The sequence below is a fragment of the Tetranychus urticae genome, chromosome 2 (genome assembly GCF_039701765.1).
Source record: "Tetranychus urticae isolate SD_2017Ah chromosome 2, NJAU_TeUrti_SD_1.0, whole genome shotgun sequence".
Classification (NCBI taxonomy): domain Eukaryota; kingdom Metazoa; phylum Arthropoda; class Arachnida; order Trombidiformes; family Tetranychidae; genus Tetranychus; species Tetranychus urticae.
In genome coordinates, this window is record NC_142959.1 from 26,840,869 (window position 1) to 26,858,493 (window position 17,625).

Consider the following 17,625-nt stretch of genomic DNA (forward strand, 5'->3'; position numbering starts at 1 on the left):
ATACAAATGTATTTTCTGGTATCACTTTGAAATCGTTAATTATTGGAAATTAATTGAAGCCTTTATTTTTTTCACGAAATTCGTTACGGATTTAGATTTACATTTAATTAATCTAAAGTTTGCCATTTTTTTGCTGGCCCAAGCTGCCAATTTAAAAAAGGAGGATTAAAATCAATGACAAAAACAAGTCTTCTTCAAAGGTAGGTATTTACATTTGTTAACTAACAGTTGGATTAGCACAAACAACAACAATTTAGTTAATAATATCATTTTGTCTTCATCATTTTCTCACTCAAGAATGATCAGTTTCTCCCTCTCATCTTACCTGACTAAAACCAGTTGTTAGTTGGATGTTAACAGAGTAAGTTTAACCTGACTCAAAGCAACAGCAAACTCTTACCAAACCTCTTGTTTTTCACACTACAAACAACTTTCTGCAGAAAATCCCAAACTAAATCTTCTAAATCAGTTCATCTACAATATTTTCAACGACAATTAGTTGACCAACAATCACTTTCTATATTGTGATCATCACTTGACTTTAATTAAGGATTAAGACTTTCAAACCAATGTGTTAGTGACTCTGTACAGTGCAAGTGTATCTCAATCGTACCAAAACACATGTTATTGGATAAAGGAACCTTTGGACAGACATTTTGACTATAACTGCAATCCATTTTTTTATTGCGACTCATTCAGGTAATCATAATTAATTTCTTTCAAATACTCTGTCAATTGAACCCAATTTTAATCAGTTAATCAACTTTCACTTTACCCAATCTCGCCATTTCTCACGATCCATGATCCCTATCAACAAGTCATTGGTGCATCATGTTTGCCCTTTCTTTGCAAAACCCAAAAAACCAACTTTCACTTTCTGGTTTAATAATTATTTTGCTTAATTAACAATTTAAGGATTACCCTTGATTATCAATGTTCTGGTTAATCATATGTACAATCTGATTGAATGCAGTTAAACAGAGAAACTCACATGATTGAAAAATGCTTTCAATAGCCTTAGGTAATCCATTGCATGTTATCCTTTCATCTATCGACCTTATTTACACCATTAGTTTACCATTATTATTGTAAGACAACTGGACAACAATTTAAATACAATATTTAATCACCTTCGTTATATATTTATACCATTATTGAACCGGATTAAGTAAATCAAATTGGACTATTTGTTTAATAGCAACAAAAGGTAAATTTTGAGGCCAGTCCATTCAAGGTTGAAGGTCTATTGATTGATCAGGTTTTCATAACAAAAATTATACATTAAGATTGGTGTCAATTATAATATTTAATAATGAGACTAAATTTACGTTTTATATTTGTTTAATCAAATTCATTGATTTACTGAATATATTCAATCAATATTATTGTCAAGGTTAACTTAATTTTAAATTCATGTGACTACCTGCAATAATTAACCAATTGAGTTAAAACTGGAAAAAAAACATGAAAAACAAAACACAGTTTAACTTACCTTTTTCCTAATACACTTGAAATTGTATTGTTACAAATGCTCTTATAACCTCTGGCTGATTAAATTGAGTTTAAACTAGTTCTCCAAATTGTACAAATCAAATTTAATTTGCAACCACTCCTCAGTCTGTTTAACAAATTGTCTTGATTAAAAGTCAACCTCTTCATCCTACACTTGCAATGGTCACTGTCTCAATACAGAAAAGTCTCATTTGGCGATTCACTTGATATAATCATTTCAATCAGTTGCTTGTTATATAATTAATATAATTTCAGGTGTCTTTCTTGGTTGATATTTGGGAAGGGCAAACGCTAGCCAATAAGTTTTGTCATTGTAATACAGTTGTGATTAAAATGTACACAATTAACCTTTCAGCCATTTTCATCTTTTTTGTGCCTTGCAACCATTTTCATTTTACTTGTAACACCAAGGTTTAACATTATTGCAAAAAGTCCTTCAAATTGACTTCAAATGTTATCCTTATTATTAACCCAAGATCCTACTAATTAAATATTAAACTTCCGTCACCTTGTATAATCAATATCCTTTCAAACTCACCAATAGTATTTTGGAGGGAAATTCAATTGGTTAACCCACTAAAGTTGAATTGAAATCAAAGACTCAAGGGTAATCAGTTTATTTGCATGATTATTGTCAGCAACAATTGGACCTTAATGGTCACAAAAATTGCCAATTTTTCATATTGATCTAAACATCAATCTTTAACCATTATTGTGATTCAGTGAATCCACAGAAATCTATTGACAAATGATTACTTTGATTGTTGAATTGAAAAAGGTTAACTTTAGGTTATTTTGCATTATTAGGACAGTGATTGCTATGTTTAGATTTTGATTTGATTTTAATGTTTGCTTCAACAGTTGAAGGAGTTTACTTGATTAACGATTGAAACATTTGAAAACTGTGATCTACTAATCACATGTTCACCCACACTGATTGAGTGGCCAGTTTATTGGTGAAGTCACCCAGTTATTGGTTGATTAGTTAATCCAGTTGTGTCTAGATTTGATTAGAGTATTGAATGTATATTTTGAAGTTTAAGGTTAAGTAAAATGTTGGTTCATCTTGTAACGTCCGTAAAATGATTGAATATAAGGAGTGTCAATAATGATGGTACATAATTATGGATACCTCAGAGGGTGGCCCATGATGCATCTGAATCATTTAATGATTAAAGTTGATTCGATTTTAATAGAAAAGACAGCAGCAACAATTAAAAGGTTAAATTGTTGTCAGGAAGGTTTGCCACTTTATACATAAGATTTGTACATTAAATGGTTGTGTATCAACTGTGATTTTTAACACACGATATGTACAGTGCCAAGGTAATCAGCTTGATTGAAACTTGAAACTTTTATTAAAACAGATCAAATTGACCTGAATTGTTGATTGTTTTGGAGAAGAGTGAAACAAATGATTCTCATGATTAATTAACATGGCAAACCAATTTATACAACGACAACAAACATTTAAATGCAAGTGTAATGATAACGTGCAAATCTGTTGTCATTATTGTTATTAACTTGAAGGACAGTTTTAGTGAGTATTATTTAATTCAAACGGATCTAATCATTTAAATATTAACATGATTAATAATAATATTACATTGATGATGTTGTCTTGATATCACCTTATTGAGACAATTACAAGAAATAAAAGAGTCTCATTATCTAAACCTTTATGTTGACAGGTTAATGAGTTAACCTTTTTTCACCGTTTTAAGACTAATAATCATCTTCAATTTTTACCCATTTTAACCTTAACATTACCTTTAATTAACCTTTCCATCAAATCAATCAAACTGCCTTCTTTTAGTTGATGGTGTATTTGATTTTGTATCAGTATTGAGAGATGAACGATTAGGAACTGTATAAAAAGTGATTTACTTAACTAATGGTGATTGATTCACACGGGTAGCAAATTACCGATGTTGTATTGTAATGACCTGTTAGCTGATCATCTTGTTTGGGTTTAATAAGATGCTTATCAATTTGGTTCTGAAATTAATTGAAAGGCTTATGATTAACAGGTTTGTCAGTTAAAATTCAAGTCTACTTTTTGTTTCAACCGATTGGCTGTTTAACCATAGTTCAATGTTAAACAGTTACTAATTGAGCTTTTTATGACTAATTGGGTTAAAGATAAGGTTTGACAGCCAATGGCAAAAATTGTGGTAAAGTTGATCAGTCATAGTTGATAAGTCAATCTGAAATTGAAACTAAAACTGTCTTTCTCTGTTTTTAGGTAAAAAACTGGTTCACCCAAATTTGGAGCAAAGAGATTCTCTTTTATTTGGAGGCAATTTTAGCCACTGGATCGGATTTTGACCAGATTTGAATCAGTGTTGTGTTTATTGATTTGTGTGTTTCATCTGGTAATGTGATCAACAATCTTGAGCTGATATCTGGTGGCTAACAATATATTGGTACAAAAAGCTATTACAGTCTTCACCAATTTGTTGAAAGAAGACTGACCAACAATGGAGGAACCTTTGACACCTCGAGAGTTTTTATCACGTTACAGTTTACCTCAACTGGTTCGTATCCATGAGGCTCATCGGGTTAGTTTGGATTCCACTTTATCATCTGACTGTTCAAGCTTGAGGCAACCTAGATCAACCCTAAACTCAATGGAAACTTCAGAATCGTCTGATTCTCGTACTTCAACCATGACGAGTGAATCTTTGGATCGCTCAGATTCTTCTGGTGTTGGACAATCGAGACGAAAATTGATGCCCAGTTCAATGATGATGAGAGGTGAACGAAACAACAATCATCACAATAATCATCAGCATCATAATAAAAGCAACATTAAATTAACCAAACAAAACATTAACCGTAACAACAAACATCTGAAAGCTTTGACAATCAATGGCGCAAATTTAGGCCTAAATGGGTTACATTTATCAAGCTCATCGCCTGGAGTCAACAAGAAAAGTGTTAAAACTATTTCTGGCGTTAAAAATGTTCTGCCCAATGATATTAATGGATCTACAACAGTTAATTGTGATGAACTTGATCTTGATCAACCTTTCCTTCTTTATAAAGCTTACACAAGTAGACAAGTTATTGGTTACACTGTTTCTCCTGATGCATCATTTGATTCAAATTATTTTAAAAAGGTTGGACCCAATTTGTTGATTCCTGAAGGTTATCGAGGTAAGAGTTAAAAAATCATTTAATTTTGGTTCAATTTAATTTTAATTACAATCTTTGCAATGTTAACTTGAATATATCCTATTGAAGGATATTATTAATTTAAATACGTATCGATTTGTTGAACCACACACAAACAGACTGAAAGAGATGAAAGTTGTAATTATAAACTACTTTTTCAAATATGTCAATATTATTCAAAATAACATTCGGATTAAAGCTGATTAATGGATGGATTAAATCATCGTGTGAGGCTTCTCCTTCTAAATCATCTTAATTAACTTGATAAATCAATAAACGATCATGTCTTCAATGGTTTCCATTACAATCCCATCTTACATATAACATTAGCTAGCCTCTGTTTACAGCCATTACTGTTAACAGCTAAGTAATTGAAATGATTGTTGCAATGAAATCACTTCTCATAATTTGATCGTTGATTTATTGTCAATATAAAAAATCATATTTACTCACAATCACATTATTTTTACTGTAATGAACCAGTCAAATAGTAATATAATTGTTGGTAAATTATGGTTTAAGGTGACGATTGTATCACCTTTTTTGAATTAGACTGAGGGTGAAGATGGTGAGAGGTAAAGGCACATATTTAAAGCCACTAATTGTGTTGATTAAACGTCAATCTTGAAACATTTGATCGTGACTTTTGTGCTTGCCTGAATTGTATTAAATTGAATTGAATTGTATTATTTAACCAGTTATCAACAAGCAAGCAAGAGTTAACAGTTTTTAAAATAATCATTATCATCCAGAATCTCCCTTTCAGTTGTGTGAAGAAGCTCAAAAATGATGATAATGATGATGTTTGAGGATTCAATATTTGTTAATTTGAAAGCAATCAAATGTAAAGAGGTCAATAAACAAACAGACATTTTTCAATGCAACTCAGGTAGAGAAGGGTTTCTTAATGATGATGAGAAATCTTTATCGAGACTTTTTTCTTTCCCTTTCCTATTGATTTGCTATTTTCAATTGAATTTTACTAACTTAATTAACTGAGATTCCAAATAATTAAGATGATTTGTTTGGCCTCGGGTCACTTGATGATCTCTTTGGTTAATTGTTAGCTTTAATTTTCACTTAACACCGAATTCAATTTACCTCAAATGATGCCTTTACCTTCATTTTAATCAAATACACACTCACATAAATACACTTGATCAAAACGGATCAAAGAATCACTTTTTTCCTACTCCTATTCATTTACAGGTAAACATGTAACTCACGATTATCCTCTTTGATTTCAACATCAGAATGAGAATTAAAAATGATCAATTTAACAGAATCATTATATTCTTTTTCGGTAAAATGACCTGAATCAGATTCTGATAATGTTGGGACAATCATGAAGGATAAACAGCAGCGCAATCAACATCATCATATGGTCTTCATTTGTGAATCCACCAATTCACCTTTAATCACCGCCATAATGATAATACTAATTGACATGGCGAGTAAACATAATTTCAGTTGAATCTTTTCTCTTTTCAGGTTAACATCTATTCAATCACTAATTATAATAACGTGCCTTATGAATGTTAATGATGGTTAACAATAAATAGCAAAAGCTAATGAAAACTAGAAAAAATAAAGGAGTTGATTCCTTGGATAAATAACATCATCATTATCTTGATAACGTGTTATTAAAGAAAAAGGTTAATTAAAGGTTAATCCTGCTTTAAGTCCAGTTTGAGGTATTTGTGTTGTCCATTAACGTCCATGTCTTTATGCCAATATATCTTCTTATGGTTAGGCCATTGATTTTTACCTTGAAAGTGAATAAATCACGAGAAATGAAAAGATGATTAATATTAACCTTGATGCACAAAGTAAATATGAATAAAGCTTACCTCATAAACTGAATATGATTAAGATTAACTCCATCTTTATGTAAAACACAATTAGAATGGTTAACAAAAACATTTATTGTACAATTACAATAATTTTGGGTTTCTAATTTTGATTTACCTCTTCCATTTCATTCTCGAATAACTTTCTCGGAAAAATCAAGGTGAACAATCAGGATAACATTGAACTCCACAATGTGAACATTATTGGTTAGTTATTGCATTTGTTACGGATCAATGTGTTAACTGTTAAATTGATTCTACTATGAAAGTAGATTGATTAACTTCCTGATGAGACTTTGTAAATCAATTTACATCCAAAGGGGTTTCCATGATTCAATTTTTGATCAACATCAACAGCATAACACCATCAAAGTGAACAGTTAAGATGTCGTTGAGCTTAAATTTGGCAAAGGAACTGCAATCCTTTAATGGCTTGGTATTCCTGTAAATGATTATGATCCTTTGTATGGATCATTAAATAATAATAATAATCATTATCGTCATCATTAACATTTGAATTGTATCGTATGGAAGCGTAAATATTGTCACGAAGGAAACATGATAGACACATAACACTAAAAATGTTGATCAAATTTGACCAATAGAGCTAACTTTACTTGCTATTTGTGCTATTTGAATGACAAGAGGGGTTTTTGTTGGGATTACAATGTTTCAATTAGTTTAACAGTTGATGATTGATGTTATATATCAATCAATCATCAACACGTTTACTGCTTTACTGATTTTATTGATTAGACAGTTTTCAGTTTTCCAATGAAATCATTTAACTTGATATAATTGCTGTTTGTTCTGTACTTGTATTTGAATAAGGTTTTTTTTAGTCGCATGTTTATTTGTTTCACTTCATTTTTTTGATGGTTAAGACATAACTTGTTGACACTCACCTTAAATCTAGAACAATTGAGTTGATACTCTGATGAATATGCAGGTAATTAAATTAAACGTGAATCTCATCAGGGTTTTTGCCAAATTATTAAGGTTCATCTCATAACTTATTATATCTTCTTCCTATTCAACAGTTAACACTCATTTAGGTTATCTGAAAGAGAAATCACCTTTAGAATGACTTTGTTCAGTAGCATGATTTCCATGTTTTGTGTTGATTTGACTGGATGAGTGGCTTTTAAGATGGTGCTGAAGATGATGATGTTGAGTTGATGAGAGAGAGAGCCAGATTGAATCTTCTTGCTGGTGACCGGTTTGGTTTGAGTTTTTACCTTTCATCTTTATCACCGTCATCTTAGTGATCAGGTAATGACCAAGAAATGAAAAAAAGCTATTAAAACGTATTTTTATCAATCGTCATTTTAAAAAAATGAAGATGAAAAAAAAGTGTTGTTCGTGTTGAGAATGTTTGATATGAAATTGAATCCGTTTCTCTTTTAAAACACTTTTTTTCAGACTTTTACCTTTTCTTCTCACATAAATCAAAATCCTTTAAGCTCAATTTGATCAATTGAATGGTTAACTTAATCATTACCTTTATATCATCAGGGTTGCAAAAGAGCCAATTGATGTTATCTCAATCAAAACAATTTTGCTGTTTCGCGAGATGTGAAAGGAGTTGACCCTTCTATCTAACAGCCAGATTTTACCATTTCAATTGTTTGTTAATAGACTTGATTGTGATCCAAGAATTCACTATTTAAGTTGGTAATCCATTTCTAATCCAATTAACAAATTAAAAAGGCAACAAAAGTGACAGGTACAAATTGATAATACACTTTTTCAAATTAGTCAAAAGACGTCTGCAATATTGGCAACTGTTTCCAATGCGATTGTTGAATAGCGGCTTCTCATGGTGTTAGACTATCAATATGAACTTTACAATGAAATCTTTAACATGATAGCATCAACATATGAAAGTAAAAGCTCTTAATTGCAGTAGCTCATCAAGTTTAAATTAGATTAAAACAATTAAAAAAGCACACTAACAAATCATTTGATACTTAACGGTCAAATTCACGTGTTAAACCCGAGTATGCGCAAATCTGTCCAAAATGGCATTTAGGCGCAATTTTTTGGCGACAATTATTTAACAAGTGTAATGGTTTTATTTCTCGTTTTTATTGATACACTTTAACCAGTTAATGAAACCAACTTTAAATTGGATTAAAATTGATAAATCAATTGGTGAGTAAAACAAAATTAATTGTTATTTTCATAGTTGAATGATCAAATATCTTTAAGTGTAGCTATAGTGGACCAGTTTATCTGTAAGCTGAGAAGCACATTTTTTGCTTGTTAGACAAGAAACGTTAACCATTGCAACTTTCACTTGACACTTCAGTTAATTGATTAACTCTTTTGACAATTTCAATTTTACCCATTTTATAATTGTTAAGAGTAATTTGAGTTGGTAAACTATCATTTCAGATGATTGACTCATTAAAGTGAGTTTGCTTTGAGCAAAATGATTATTGCCTTCATCACAACTTATTAAAATGTTTTGGTAAAATTTCACTTTGTCTTGAGTATGAGTTGCTCGTTATGTTTGCTGTTAATGCATTAATGTGCTTTAAAATGACATTAAAATAGAAACATTTATATGAAAATGAGTTTGGCTAGTTGATCATTTAGATTACTAATTTACATGAAATAATGAAAACTCGATTTAGTCAAATAAATGTCTCTATCTGGAACTGTTGTAAATTGAAGCATTTCATCATTCCTTGCAGATTATCATGAATCATGATGAATCTGATGTTTTTACAACACTAAAAAATGATTATCTTGAGTCAATCAAATGTACGTGATGATAAACAAAGTGAAAAGAAGACTTAATTCACACATCAATCAAAAATACTACTATTAATCTGTTGAATTAAACCTTGTTTTTAGAATAATCATCGAGTAGAAATTAATTAACCTTATCTCATTTAATTTCACTTTTAATTTCCTTTTCCTGTAATCCTTTCCCATTATCACCAGGTAAAAGTTGAACACTAACACAAGCATATCTTAAACCTGTATTGATGGTTATCGTCCAAATAACAGATCCAACAATTTACCCGTTTTTGGGTTCATCTCCATTCACCAAACTCTCGATTCCTGGTCCCAGTTATTGTGATTTATTGATGTAAATGAATACATCTAATTTAAAAATGGCGCAATCGGATAAACTAACCATTTATTGGTTTTCCAATATCAATTTGCTGTTGTTGTTGAATTAATCGTGATTGTCTGTTCTCTTTGAAAGATTAACCAGGAAGAAAAGCGATCAAGATGATGATTAAGAAGATGAAAGACTCGTTATTGTCCATGTTGCCGTTAACATAATAAATTCATTAGTTGAGATTGATTAATTTGGATCTTGCTTCAAGCCTCAAACCGTCTCATATCCAAACATTGGACTGTCTTTAAGCTACTCTTTTAACCTAAATTTGAGATGTTGATTGTCATCAATTAAATTGTCCAACATTAACATTGTCAACGGCAACAATTCAACAATTAACTCGATGGGAATGATGACTGTTGTATCCATTATTAAGCAGCTCAGTCAACAATTTACCATTTCAATCAATGTGTTTGGTTTCTGATACATTTATTGTGAAATGATGATTTCTGAATCAAATAATCACGATGGAGTGTTATTAAAGTGCTAATAATATCCTCGTGATTTTACCATGTTCACATTATTATGAGAATGATCACGGAAACGTTGATTATCGTTATTTGTATTGGTAAACTATTAATATTAACCATTAACATTGTGTTTGGGTTGTTATTTGAAACTGATTACAACCAAGTTATGTTAATGTTAAGCAAAAAAGTGCTTTCAGCGGCACATTTGAGTGTTACAACCATTTTAGTACCAATACTAGTGAACACGTCCTTTAATCAACTTAACCAATTCCTATTTTTTATTAATTTATTTGCTAATTTAATTATGTAAATACTGTTGTTGCTGTAAATTGTAAATGAAGTGACAAGATTGTAAATCACGGCAAGTTGAGCTGTAATAGACAATTTAGTGATGATCACTGAAATCAATCAATTTTAACCAACCAATTTAACCTTGCAATTGAGATTCATTTAAATGCTGTTCATTACCATTAAATGTTTATAATCACTATTGAATGGTTAAATTGGCTGAAAGAAGCAAATTTTGGGTTTTTGTATTTGTTTAAATATGGTTTTGTTGATAAATTGTAATCAATATGAAACAACCTGAATCACACCTTAAATTTTTGTGGCTTTTTTGGTGTGGTTTAACTTTCAACATTAATTGACGAAATCTTTTAAAGGTAAAACAAAATTAAATGTAATGATTACAATTTAATCAACCTATCGACCTAATGGTTCAACCTTGGTTTTTTGGGTTTCCAAATGAACCCAAAAACTGGTAACTTATTAGCTTTTGGATAAGATTTGCCCAATAACAGTCAATGTGTAAAATTTTGATTTACAGCCAAACAGTTGAACTCAATCAATTTTAACCATTTTACTTTAATCACTAATTGAGTTATTAACTTGAACTGTTTAGCTTTGTTTACAATTAACGCCATGTTAAACTAATGTTAAATGATCAGTTGAATGTAAATTTGTTTGGCAAATGTTAAGCTTTTACTGATTAATTTACTAATCTACTCATTTGGAACAATTAGTTGTTTATTAACAGCTATTGAATTTCAATGACCAACTGTAGTTTAAATTGTCAATTTAAGTCTAATGATTGTTGGTTAAAAGTAAATTGAGATTAATGATGAAGCTTAAATTATGATCAATAACCAAACGCAATCCAACTGATTGGTTGTTTATTTAAATTGATACAAAAGTGATTCAAATTGTTTCCGGGTTTCCATTTGATCCATTAATTAATCTACTTGGATTGGCATTAATTATGAATATTATTTAATCACTTAATCACACAATTTTGGTGCAAAGTAAATTTTGCATTTTCAATCGACTTATTTTAGGTTAAATAATTGTTGAATCATTGCATTTTAATGTCCATAATTTGTTGCTTTATTTAATCCTGATTATAAGCAATTTAGTTTCTCCAGTTTGTTATATGACAATTTAGGTGAATCAATTGGCTAGATTAATGAGGCAAAAGTGATCAACAATTTACCAAATTGACTCGTCATAATGATTTGGGTAAAAATGTATCTGATCGTCTTAAATGATTGAGGAATTGTCGCCTTGATTAACTGTAAATTACTCTGTTTAAAAGACTATTCAATGATTACCATTTGATGGAAGCTTCAATTTGATTTTCACAATCAATTAACTTTAATTTGATCAATTGAAGGCTTGAAGGTAAAATACAATTGAATTTTGTTTCTCTTCAATTTGATGATTCCCTCAATCATTAGCAAAGTACATAATTTATGATTACTTTGAATGGTTTAATGTGTTTTGTGGTTAAAAATATTGTAATCAGATGAAAGGGTCAGATTGATGGAAACCTTGATTCTTGAATTATCATTTTAATAGTGTCTCATTGTCATTGTTATTATACTCTTATTAACAAATACAATTGTATTCCTTTACCTTCAATTTCAATTGTTGATTATCAATCAAACCTTATTATTAACAAGCTTAATCAAACAGACGAAAAGTATCAATTTTGATTCAAGTTTAAATTCATTAATGGTCAATGATCAAAAGGTAATCATTATTGGCTACATTACAATCGTTATAATCATAAGCTGAAAACAAAATGACCTGAAAAGGAGCAAAATTTGCTTAAATTGTCAATATTTTTCCTTCTTTTAAATACCATTTAATTGTATTCAATTTTACTGTTAATTTTGATGTAAATTTCAATGTTAATTGTTATGTTAATCAGCCATTTCAATATTATATTTTAATGTAACCTTAATCGCTTGAGTGTAAAGAAGTAAATTTGGTTTTCATTGATTTAAAGTTTAGTTTGGTTTGAATCAATATTGATGGTCCAGTTAATAATCACAATCAATTTGTGATTAACTAATTCTTGATCACGATGTTTAATTGTTTGAAATGGTTTGCAAGTGAAATGAGCTTCAATTGACTTTGTTGATATAAAATTATTTTCATTTTAGATTTGTTTTGTTCAAATCAAAGTTCAATGCTAATTATAAATAGATTTGAATGCAATTAATTGAATTGTTTTTTCCTTGTTAATCATTTAATGGTGTGCAGTTAATTGGTAAACATCTTGAGTGATTAAATTGTGCTTTTGGTAAATTTAGTTGAGCTTCTTAATGGACAACAATTAAGACAATTTTCAGCTGAAATATTGTCGCTTTTTCTTGTTTACTTTCATTCATTTTTCATACCAATTCAATTATATTATACAATGAAACGTTTTATTCACATTTAATTTGAATGATTAACTTGATAATAATCATCTCTATTCACAATTAAATGGTTGATTTGAAGAGGAAATATTAAATAATAATGGTAACAATCAACTATTAAACGGAACTAAATGATAATATATGATACCTGTTTCACTGAAAGTGTTGATGTTGAGGACAACAATGTAATACATATTTAGCCAAGTCTATTAATTTAATTTGTACTCTTTTCTGATTGTGATTATCTCTTAACCATTCAGTAACATTGTTAACATTATTTATGATGATAACAATCAAATTGTTTTACCCCATTTTCTGGTTTCCTTTTATATTGTCTACAATTTGGTAAATTTTTCAGTTTATTTCTGGTTTTCCATTTCTTTTAAATATTCAGTGTTTTTCATGAAAATGCTCAAAATTGATGTGATTGTATCAGAACAAGAATATTGTTTTTCCTCTGATTTTATCTTTTCTTTTTTTACCATTTTCAATTGATTCTAATTGTTCCGGTAATAGTTTCTTTGATGATTACAGTCATTACAATATCAGATTTAAAGTTGAAAAAGCATTATTGAAACAATTTAACAGTTATACAAAGGATTCTCTAATAAGAGGAAATCAAGTTAATTGGTCATTATTTTCAATTTATCCAATGTAATTTATTTAGTTTTTCAATTCTAAAGATGGAGTCACTTGTTTACTTGCATTTCTAAATTTTTTAATTAACCCCTTTCTTTGATCTCTCATTTGGCGCTAAACAAATGTTACCTTTTCACTTGTTATTATTGTTAGTATCTTCTTTGTGTTTAATTAAATGTTTTTGATTTCATTTTATACGAACAATTATGACTTTAATTACTATTATTGTAAATTGTGTGTACTCGGACGTATCTTCACTGTAATGGAACCATTGAATCATCTTGTTTTTTAGCTTTCACTGAGAAAAGTTGTTTTGGTATTGACAAAAATTGCCTGTAAATGTATGTAACGGTGTGAAAATTTTCAAGTTTAATGTACTAGTGTATGTTTTACCTTTTATAAATACAAAGCTTGTACTTATGTTTGTGTGTGTTTAAAAAATTAATTAACGTTTTAATTAGCATCAATGACATTGACCTAAAACTAATTTGCTTCTGTTAATTATCTTTCAGGTTGGTTCTCTTTGGTTAATGGTAAAGGTCATACAGCCGGTTATTTTAACAGTATCGATGAAGTTGGTCGAGCCCATGTTCCTTACTTCTTAACACGAGATGCTATTAGAGGTTATAAAGCACCACGATTTGCTGTATTGGCGGAAACACCGACTCGAGTTACCTCACTAATTACTGTTAAAGGTAACTCAAATTATGAGCCAATTACCATTGAAGGAGGAACTGTTTTGCGTTTTGTTGGCGTTTATGAAGATATAAGTGCCTTTATACTGACCAATGGTAAACCTAAAAGCTCACTGCGATTCAAAAAGAATGTACCAACACCGTTAGAACATGGTCCAAGATATGCTAAATGTATTAGATTCGGCAATGTTCCTGGTGGAGAAATTGTATTTGTACCAATCACTGAAACTGGAAGGTGAGCAGAAATGCTAATTTCCTGGTATCTCAATATATCTTGACAACAAGGCCTCACTTATTAATTAATAGATTCCTCTATTATGCGCTTGAATGGTATTGATTGTTGATAATGGATGAGCCTTATTTATACCTGATAATGGTTGAAAGTTTATATGATAATTTGCTAATAATTACAGTTTCTTGGTTCAAAGGAGGAACCCGAAGTGACATTAACAGATTATCCTGAAATCATTTTTACGAGAGTGAAACCAGGTTAACATTGTAATTGATAATTTCTCAGATTGCAAATTTAGGTTATCTTTTCAATATTCTGGTTTTTTGAGTATTACAGTTTAGATGTGTCTGTCTTTATGCAAAATAATGAAAATGTTAAGATAAGATGATGGAGATAAATATGTTAATCAGATTATTCAAACCCAACTAATATCTACCTTTTTTGTGGCCATTTTAGTATCATTAAAAAAGGTTGAAAAAGCCAAAAAAAGATTACTTTTAATTCGTTAAAACCATTGGGGTTAGATTCATCCATTCAAACTGGTTTAATGACATTTTCTTAGCTATTGATATTAAAAAAAAGTGCAACTAATGATGATGATGATGATAGTGATGGTGATCAAGCTAACAACTCATTGGCATATCTTACTTGTACTTTTGGTTAATTGACATCTTCTCACGGCTCATCAACCGATTTATCAATCTAACTCTGAAATGAAAAGTAAAATTTCAAGCTTCAATGGTCACAATTATCATCAATAGTCTGATCATTCAACTTATATAAAAGGTTCCTTGGAATTGATTAGATTTGAAGACAAAATGAAAGCGTAAAATCTTATTGTTACCTGTAAAATTTTGATTACAATTGATCAAATTTGATGATTGTTATGATCATTGAATTGAACATATCTATAACAGTTTCACATACGATTCCAGCCATCATTGTTATACATTTAATTGGCATCATTGTGAATCTTATCAATGACTCTTGACTGATGAAATTGTTGTGCTGAAAAATATGTTAATACAAATCATTTGCTTTGCATAATTAATTGTTTCATTTTAAATTCAGTACTAATTAGCTTATATCTTTTTTTTCTGCAAATTTTTTTAAGTTGAACCAACAATTTAAGTTGATAGTGACAATGAATTAATTGACACTTTGCATTGAATGTTCTGCCCACGTTTCTACGTTAATTGGGATTCAGGTTTATGTTTGTAACACATTAAATACAACTTGTCCAGTCCGAGTGATGAAGCTCAACAAATTACACTTTTAGCTATTTTTATCCTACGAACAAGACTTGAGCAGAATTATTCATTGCATTGAATAGCTCAATCAGTGAACAACAATCTGTGTCTTTAATGTGTTCATCATTAATTATCTTCTTGGCCTTGATGTTTTGATATTATTACAAAATATAATGCAACTAATTACTTGTTTTTGTTTCTTTTACTTCTTGTAGATTTTATGTTATGGCAAAACGCTCAAATGAACTGAGCTACAATCATGTTTACTCATTCTCTCAGCTTTTACGGTTAGTCAAGCTTCCTGTAACAGTTCAATTAGTAACTGGACCCAGGCCTCGAAATTATCCTAATTGTGATATCTTCCAAGCAAATTTACCGACCAATTTCAGTGCTGTGCTTCGTTTGGAAGAGATTCGGGTAAGCTGCGGAGCAAGAATCAAAAAATTGTCCACTAAATGATTCAATATTTGTAATGACTATAAATTGAACAATAGTGTAATTGAGAAATGCTTAATTGAGCTGAGTTAATCTTTTTTGTTTGATAACGCAATATTATGAGAAAAAATTTGATCTCAAATTGCACAGATTGCTTCACAAATCAATTAATTTTATTTCCGTTAAACCATTCAATTACTTTCTTGTTCACTTTTGTTTTTTTCACTTTCAATAATTGAAATATTTAGTGAGATATCTTAGTTGTGATAACATTTATTAATCGCTGGTTTTTTCTCTCTATTATTGTTATTGTAGGTTCGAGATGTTATTCTTGGCTGTACTTTACGACCCCAAACAACAATTAATAGCAATCCTGATCGATCAAGTGCTTTATCATCAATTAGAAGAACCTGGAGAGGAAATAGATCAAATATCAAAACAGAAGATAAACCGGTTCTTCTTGAATTTGATCTAGACTCGGGCTTTTCTTTTTTCCGAACATTTGTTGAAAGAAATGGAACTTTAAGTAGTCGAAAAATTCCAGAATTGGTTATCCAAAGAATTGGCTATTGTGATGCTGAAGCTGATTCTTGGCGACGACAAATTAAATTGGCTCATGACATTATAACCAAAGAAGATCACCATCAACCAACACTTCCTTGCTACCGTAAAGCAAGAAAATCCTTATTTGAATCAGGAGTTATACCTGATAATTTACCTCGCTGTGAAATCGATAAACTAGCTTCAATTGGATCACGAACTTCATCTGGTGTTTCAACTGTTTCAAGATTGTCCAAAATAATTCAAAAATTTTGGTCTCCACTGAAGAAAGGTTCAACTGTTAGTGGTTTTCGCAGCAAAACTGAACGAGATTTTGACCTAGGAGAGTTTGAAGATATTGAGGAAGACGTCAATGGGGAAGAAAGTTCCAGGATAATTATCAATAAAGATGTTAATAGCCGATCAAAGGCAGTTGTTGATCAGCATCATTATGAGACGTTGAAAAAATGTGATGAGGTTAAATTTTTTCCTCCCAAACAAAAATTGACCAGAAAACAAACGTTGGATGTCATCTTCGCTGATCTTGATGTTTCATCTGACAAACAACCAGTTGATATAATAGCTACTCCGAGTTCAGAAGATGAACCAGCATATTCAACTATTGAATAATCTATTGTTAATCAATCCTCTCTTCTAGTCGAAAGCATTGTGATATTATTAAGAATGTATAAATTTAAGCTGTGGATACTTTCTAATTATTTTTCTTTTGTAAATTATGTTACTCTTAAAATGACACTCATCTAATTCATTTTATTTGTTAAACCTTTGTATAGTTGTGATAAATTTTGTTCATTAATTTGATAATAAACTACATTCAATCAAGATTTTGATCTAATCGCTTTGTCAAACATAGTTACAATTTAATCAAATGCCTGTTGTCAATAACACCTACAGGTTAACCAATTGGTTAATATTTTACAACATAAAAGAAAAGTTCTGTGCAGGGAATCGTAAAATACTAATAAA

At 30.1% G+C, this 17,625-nt stretch overlaps 1 protein-coding gene and 1 long non-coding RNA gene across 5 annotated transcripts; one reads left to right on the forward strand and one right to left on the reverse strand.

The window, feature by feature from the left end:
* The first annotated feature begins 17 nt into the window (after nucleotides 1-17).
* LOC107360510 (uncharacterized) lies at nucleotides 18-17,483 on the forward strand. 2 transcript variants are annotated; one of them, XM_089267617.1, is made up of 6 exons: nucleotides 18-200; nucleotides 441-699; nucleotides 3,758-4,671; nucleotides 13,999-14,416; nucleotides 15,879-16,080; nucleotides 16,414-17,483. In XM_089267617.1, the coding sequence occupies exons 3-6, from the start codon at nucleotides 3,993-3,995 to the stop codon at nucleotides 17,266-17,268; spliced, it is 2,154 nt and encodes a 717-aa protein (XP_089123743.1). In that variant the 5' UTR covers nucleotides 18-200; nucleotides 441-699; nucleotides 3,758-3,992; the 3' UTR covers nucleotides 17,269-17,483. The 2 variants fall into 2 exon arrangements, with proteins under 2 accessions (XP_089123743.1, XP_089123742.1); XM_089267616.1 differs by lacking the exon at nucleotides 18-200 and having other exon boundaries at nucleotides 348-699.
* Nucleotides 5,036-9,381, reverse strand: LOC107360513 (uncharacterized). 3 transcript variants are annotated; one of them, XR_003081964.2, is made up of 4 exons: nucleotides 7,970-9,381; nucleotides 7,445-7,799; nucleotides 6,540-6,999; nucleotides 5,036-6,457 (listed from the first exon to the last, which is right to left on the reverse strand). It is a non-coding gene; the product is annotated as an uncharacterized LOC107360513 (long non-coding RNA). The 3 variants fall into 3 exon arrangements; XR_001568303.3 differs by having other exon boundaries at nucleotides 8,041-9,380; XR_003081962.2 differs by having other exon boundaries at nucleotides 7,445-9,380.
* Nucleotides 17,484-17,625: the final 142 nt, after the last annotated feature.

Bases quoted from the DNA above. Each gene is read 5' to 3' on its own strand.
- LOC107360510 (XM_089267617.1), top strand. From the start codon at position 3,993: ATGGAGGAACCTTTGACACCTCGAGAGTTTTTATCACGTTACAGTTTA. The intron at 4,672-13,998 runs GTAAGAGTTAAA...ATTATCTTTCAG, and splicing joins GATTCCTGAAGGTTATCGAG to GTTGGTTCTCTTTGGTTAAT. The intron at 16,081-16,413 runs GTAAGCTGCGGA...TTGTTATTGTAG, and splicing joins TTCGTTTGGAAGAGATTCGG to GTTCGAGATGTTATTCTTGG.